At 54.9% G+C, this 5,593-nt stretch overlaps 1 protein-coding gene across 3 annotated transcripts in view; it reads right to left on the reverse strand.

The window, feature by feature from the left end:
* The window catches only part of LOC102741650 (NHS-like protein 2), a 71,522-nt gene extending 69,962 nt beyond the window's left edge, over positions 1-1,560 (reverse strand). Inside the window, exon 1 of one of the 3 annotated variants that reach the window (XM_081808670.1) lies at positions 563-1,560. In XM_081808670.1, coding sequence (XP_081664796.1) covers positions 563-605 — 43 coding nt within the window. In that variant the 5' untranslated portion in view covers positions 606-1,560. The remainder of the gene's footprint in view (positions 1-562) is intronic. The other 2 variants (XM_081808669.1, XM_081808668.1) reach the window with 2 other exon arrangements.
* Between the last annotated feature and the right edge of the window lie 4,033 nt (positions 1,561-5,593).

The following is a 5,593-nucleotide window of genomic DNA, read 5'->3' on the forward strand; positions in this document are numbered from 1 at the left end:
AGGCACTGGGTCCCTGGCTAGTAACCTGTGTGAACGATGACCGGTGATAGGCATCTCTTTCTGGCCCCTCCCTGCCCCCATGCTTTGGTATTGCACACACACACACACACACAAAATCCGCATTTCAGCAGGAGTCCAGGAGGTGGGTAGAGCCCCAAGACTGACCGAGAGGGCATCTCCCCCCATCCGAATGAGCAGAAAGTACGCAGTCGATTTGTAGAAAATGAGCGATACGGGATCTCTTACGCACGCACTAATGTCTCCTCGGTCACTCTTATATCCCTTTAGAATTCCAGATCATCAGGGTTGGGATGTGATCACATCCACCCTCTCCTCCTCCAGAGCCACCCACATTTGAATTCCTTTTACAGCGCCTCGGCCCAGTGGTCGCGCCGCCCCTCCTGGCATGCCTCTAGTCCTAGGGGAACCCACTTTACCCCAAGACGGCCCAGGCTGCCTCAGGATAGCTCCGAGTGCAGGAAGCCCCTCCTCCTCCACGGGCCCCAATTCCTTCCCTTCGCCCCTCCACCGAGCATGCGACCCTCCTCCCCCAGCGACTCACCTCCCCGGCTCCAGAAGAGGGTGACAGACTCGGCTCTGTCCATCCTAGTGGTGTGGATGACCAAGACGCCACATCCAGCAAATCGTCATGCGAGGGAGAAGTGTGTTGTGGGCCCACACTGCGGGCAGGGGGGCCAAGGGGTTCCACACTCTTCCAAGCCCCGTCCCCAGGCTCCTCAGTGTGGGACCCAGGGACTCTTCCCGAACCCCGTTCCCCTGCACCCCGGCTGGGTCAGTTTGGCCCCATCGGTCACATGCTCTGCTGCCTGTGGAGTTGGTCCCTGGGCTCCGCAGCCCAGGGAGAGCAAGGCTGGATTCGACAAGTGAGGTTCCTCTCTCTCCTGCTTCCTTCTGCCCCCACCGCCTGCCCACGGCCACACTGGTCCAGGGGGTCCCGTCACGGCAGACCAGGGAGGAGCGCCTGCCAACTGGTCTTGTCTTTCTCTAGGGAAGGTTCTCAGCCAGAGGCCCGAGTCAGAGCCCCACAGAGGGCTGACCTCCCGTTCGGCCCAGCCGCTGGCCTGCAGCGAGGGGAAGTGGGCAGGAACTGGCTGTCTGAGTCAGCGCCCCTGGTCTATTGTCACTGTGTGGGCCCCTTCCTTCCCAGAGGAGAGACGTACACAGAGATAGGCCTTGTTTTTTGCAAGTCTCTCTTGCACACACACACTTTCTCTCTTGGCCCGGAACGAGCCTGTGCACCACGGTTGAATGCAATTCAGTTCGGTTTCCCCAACTCTCAGTGAGTGCCTACTCTGGCCGACGATCATGCCTATGGCACGGAGAGGTGATCTCGCAGCATCCTCCCTAGAGGTGCAGGAGTAAGGATGGCGCGTCCCAGAACAGGGGAGAAAGCCGAGGCTCAGAGAGGGAAAGAGGCCCTTCCAATGTCCAACAGCCGGAGAATCGTGAGATTCGGTGTCCAACCTTGCTCTCCGCGGCATCAGGTGGAGAATCCCGCTGGTCTCCTTCACTGCTTCCTCCCCCACCCACCCTGCCACCGTAGGGCAGATTCTAGCAAAGTCTATCTCTCAGGGCACAAGGCATGAGAGAATCGTTGGTTTTAAGCCATTTAAAACCTATCTTGTTCACGGGCGCCTGGGTGGCTCAGTCAGTTGAGGGTCCAACCCTTGATTTTGGCTTGGGTCATGATCTCAGGGTTGTGGGAGCCTGCGTGGGGTTCTCTCTCTCTCCTTCTCCCTTTGTCCCTTGCCCACTACGTGCGCTCTCTCTCCCTTCCTCAAAAAAGATCTTGTTCAAAGTCGTTTCTGTGTATTTAGAAGGATGAGGACCCGGGAAACAAGTCACCTGTCCCAGAAGCCCATTACAAAGGGACTCCATGACCAAACTGGCAAAACGAACACAGGCAAACAAACCACACCTTGTCCCAGTAACCAACTGTCTTCTAAACGGAAGGGAGGCAGCCTGGGTTCTCGCTCACAGGATGAAAAGAGACCTTGCCAAAGTTTTGTTCTCTTTCTCATTTTTGCAAGAGATGTGGAGAGACGGGGAAGCAGCTTGAGGGAAGGAGGCAGCGCTTCTCCCGGAGGAACCACCTTGTTGCCCCCAGGGGCGCTGAGCACGTCTGGTACTGACAAGACTCTCAACTCCTAGAGGGCAGCGGCAGGCCTGGGGGTCTCTGGAGGCCCCATCTTCAGAACATATTTGTATGGCTTGTTACAAAAAGCCATCTAAAAAGATGGGTGAAACTCCCAGACAAGGAGAATGCATTGTGTTCGCAGAGTTGGGAGAGGGTTAGTTTCTAGAAGCAAGGACTGTTGATGTCATCATTCAAGGATTTCAGGAGGCTGAGGCCCAAGCAGTGAAGGTTCGCTGCGTCAACACCGAAAGGGTAACCTTGGCAAGGCTGGCTTCCTGGAGGCCAGCCCACAGCAGGTTAAGGAGGGAAGTGGGAGCGGAGTGGAGACACCTCTCAGCAAGTCTGGCTGTAGTTCGAGAGGGAAGAGATAGGGCCATAAATGGAGGACGCGGCAGAGCTGGGAGGTAGATGTTTGTTAGGATGAGAGAGATGCTGTGGGTTCCTACATGGAGGAGCTTCCCCCAAACTGCTGCTCACCCTGCCCTCCGCATTCCCCACAGGCTGGACTTCGTCTCAGGCCAACTGAACCAGACTTTCTCAGGCTTGGAGCCCAGGCACTGATAGATAGTATTTGCAATCTCTCCAGGTTGAAAACCATCCGCTAATTCTTAGTAGACACTGAAGTCCAGTCTTAGCCCAGCTAGTGGGGGGAGGGCAAAGGGGGCCTGACTGTCTTAGCTCCCTCGTGCTGGCAGCTTAGCATAGCAGCTAGGAAGACAGATTCGGAAGCCCAACGGCCTGGGCTCGAGTCTCAGTCTCACCTGCGTGCCTTGGGCAAGTCACTTAACGCCTCCGAGCTTCAATTTCTAATCAATATATCTGTTGTGTAATTTGCAGTTTCTAACCTATATAATTCCTTCAGGAGATAATGAAAGTACCTATACATAAGGTTGTTGTGTGGATCGAATGAGTGAATATCTGCCAAGTGCTCAGGATGCTGCCTGGCTCGGAAGAAGCTATGCTGGGGCTGGCCTGTGCCTTCTAGTATCCCTTCTGAACATGCTGGACCTCTGCCTAAGGCTCAGGGGGGCATCCCTTCAGAAACGTCGTTGGTCTTTTATTTTATTTATTTAAAAGATTTTATTTATTTGACAGAGAGAGAGAGAGAGAGCACGCACAAGCAGGGGGAGCGGCAGGCAGAGGCAGATGGAGAAGCAGACTCCCCGCGGAGCAGGGAGCCCGATGCGGGGCTCGATCCCAGGACCCTGGGATCATGACCTGAGCCAAAGGCAGATGCTTAACCCACTGAGCCACCCAGGTGCCCCAGAAATGTTGTTGGTCTTATCCTCAGCTTGGTCTCCCATTGGCTATCATCCCTGGCTCACCTCACACAAGCCTGAATGTGTCAGCAACCTCAGCAGCCACTTCTCATCTGGCCCCCTCTGGGCTGGAGCTGATTGCCGTTGCTGTGGTAGGAACCGCCATCATGCATGACCAGGACCATGTTGTTTGGGATGGGAAGAGTCTACAAATTAGAGTCTTGGCCGGTATTTGTCTTTTGTTCCCCTCAACTCAGGTTTTTGAGCTCTTTTGGCTGGAGTCCAGGCAAACTATTGCCCCCGGGTGGGGAAATGGTGGGCGTGTGTCAGTTTCCATAAACACAGATCTCATGTTTGGGAGGTTGAGGGCCTGGCAATGGTAGGAATGGGGGCTGCCTTCATCCTAAGAGCCGGCGGTGTGACCTTGGGCTCTGTGGCCGCCGAAAGAGATGTCACCCTTTCCAATTTTGCTCTTTACTCTGAGCAGACAGCTGGCTCCCATCCCCCAAGCCAGGCCCTGCAGCACCCAGAGAATCGGAGGGAGCTGGTGACAGAACCAAAGGCTGGGGCAGATGTCCAGGAAGATAGTCATGCTGCGGGGGCAGAGACAGTCAAGAGTATGGAAAGGGGGAGGGCGGAAGCATCCAGTGCTCAGCGAGAAAAGCCAGGGCAGAAGTGCGAGGAGCTCAGTCCCAGAAGCCAGAAATCCCAGAAGTGAGGTCCCTGAAGCAGGAACAAGGCCCCGGGCTGCTGGGTGGGCCCGAATATTTCAAAGGAGCCGTACTCTGGAGATGGGATGTGCCTTTTATCCCTCCTGGGGCACAAGAGAGGGGCATGTCTTCTCTGAGGCAAGCCTAAGGGACCTACACCGCACCTGCCTCACCCCGGCGTCTACAAAGTTCACAAAAGGAATTCACAGAGATGGTTCTGTGCCACCCATCTCTAACGCCAGAAAGCAGACTCAAAGAACACACTCCACCCAGATGACAGGGAGCGATCGAGAGCCTCATCCCACTCCCGGGACCCCACACCCCTCCCTCTGTGCTCTTGGAGAATATGACGGGAGATTGACTTTTTAAATAGAAAATCTGCTACTGAGAGAGATGAAGGTTTCATCAAAGACCATTTACTCCACAGGGATGCAGATGGCACTTAGGATGCTGCATTAGCTCAGATGGTTTGGAAGGACTGCCCGGGGGGTGATGCGGAGCTGACCTGTCAGTGTACAGGACCCCAGCAGGGACATCTTTCCTTGTTAACTCAAACATAATTTTTTGCCTCTTCTCAATGTCAGAGCCTTGTGTGGTTTCTCCCAGCTTGATAATGGTCATATGGACATGGTGGCACAGGGCATCTCCACCAGGTGGAGATGGGGAGATCCCAGAGGGCATGGGGACCACTCCTGGGCGGTGGTGACAAGCGGTGTGGTGGGGGGACAGGGGCTGGACCGGGGCCCGCATTAATCTCTGTAGCTGGGTGACCTTGGGCACATCATCTTACCTCTGTGGGCCTATAAAATGAAAGTTTTGTGGGAGACCAGTGGTTTCCAAACACCTATCTCACCTTTATTAAAATACCCGGGTCCCACCATGCTAGACAAAAAGTCTGTTTTTCCCACAGAGGATTTTTCAACGCTCACAGGCAAAAATAATAACATATACACACTGTGCTCCCCCAAGACCGCCTCCACACCCCTCTCGGCACTCATTGAGAAGTCCTAGATTAGGTGATCCCTAAAGATCCTTCCTACTCCGACAGGTTTTTTTTTAAAGATTGATTGATTGATTGATTTCTGAGAGAGAGAAGAGGAGAGGAGAGGCAGAGGCAGAGGGAGAGAGAGAATCTCAAGCAGACTCCCTGTTGAGCGTGGAGCCCGACGTGGGGCTCACGACCCAGGAGATCATGACCTGAGCCGAAGCCAAGAGTTGGACGCTTGGCCAATGGCGCCCCCCAGGCGCCCCCCCCCCCGACGACAGTTTTAAGCAGTAATAAAGGCAACACACCCATGCTCCTCGCCAGCACCTCATTTCATCCTCACAACCATGCCGAGGCAGGCACGATGAATTCCGCCAGACCGAGGAGGTAATGGGCCCTCCGAGAACTTAGGTCACTTGCCTGAAGGTGTACAGCGAGTAAGTGGCCACATCTGGCTGAGAGTCCGAGCAGCTGAAGAAGT

Source organism: Leptonychotes weddellii, chromosome X, assembly GCF_054177405.1.
Source record: "Leptonychotes weddellii isolate Sample4059 chromosome X, ASM5417740v2, whole genome shotgun sequence".
Classification (NCBI taxonomy): domain Eukaryota; kingdom Metazoa; phylum Chordata; class Mammalia; order Carnivora; family Phocidae; genus Leptonychotes; species Leptonychotes weddellii.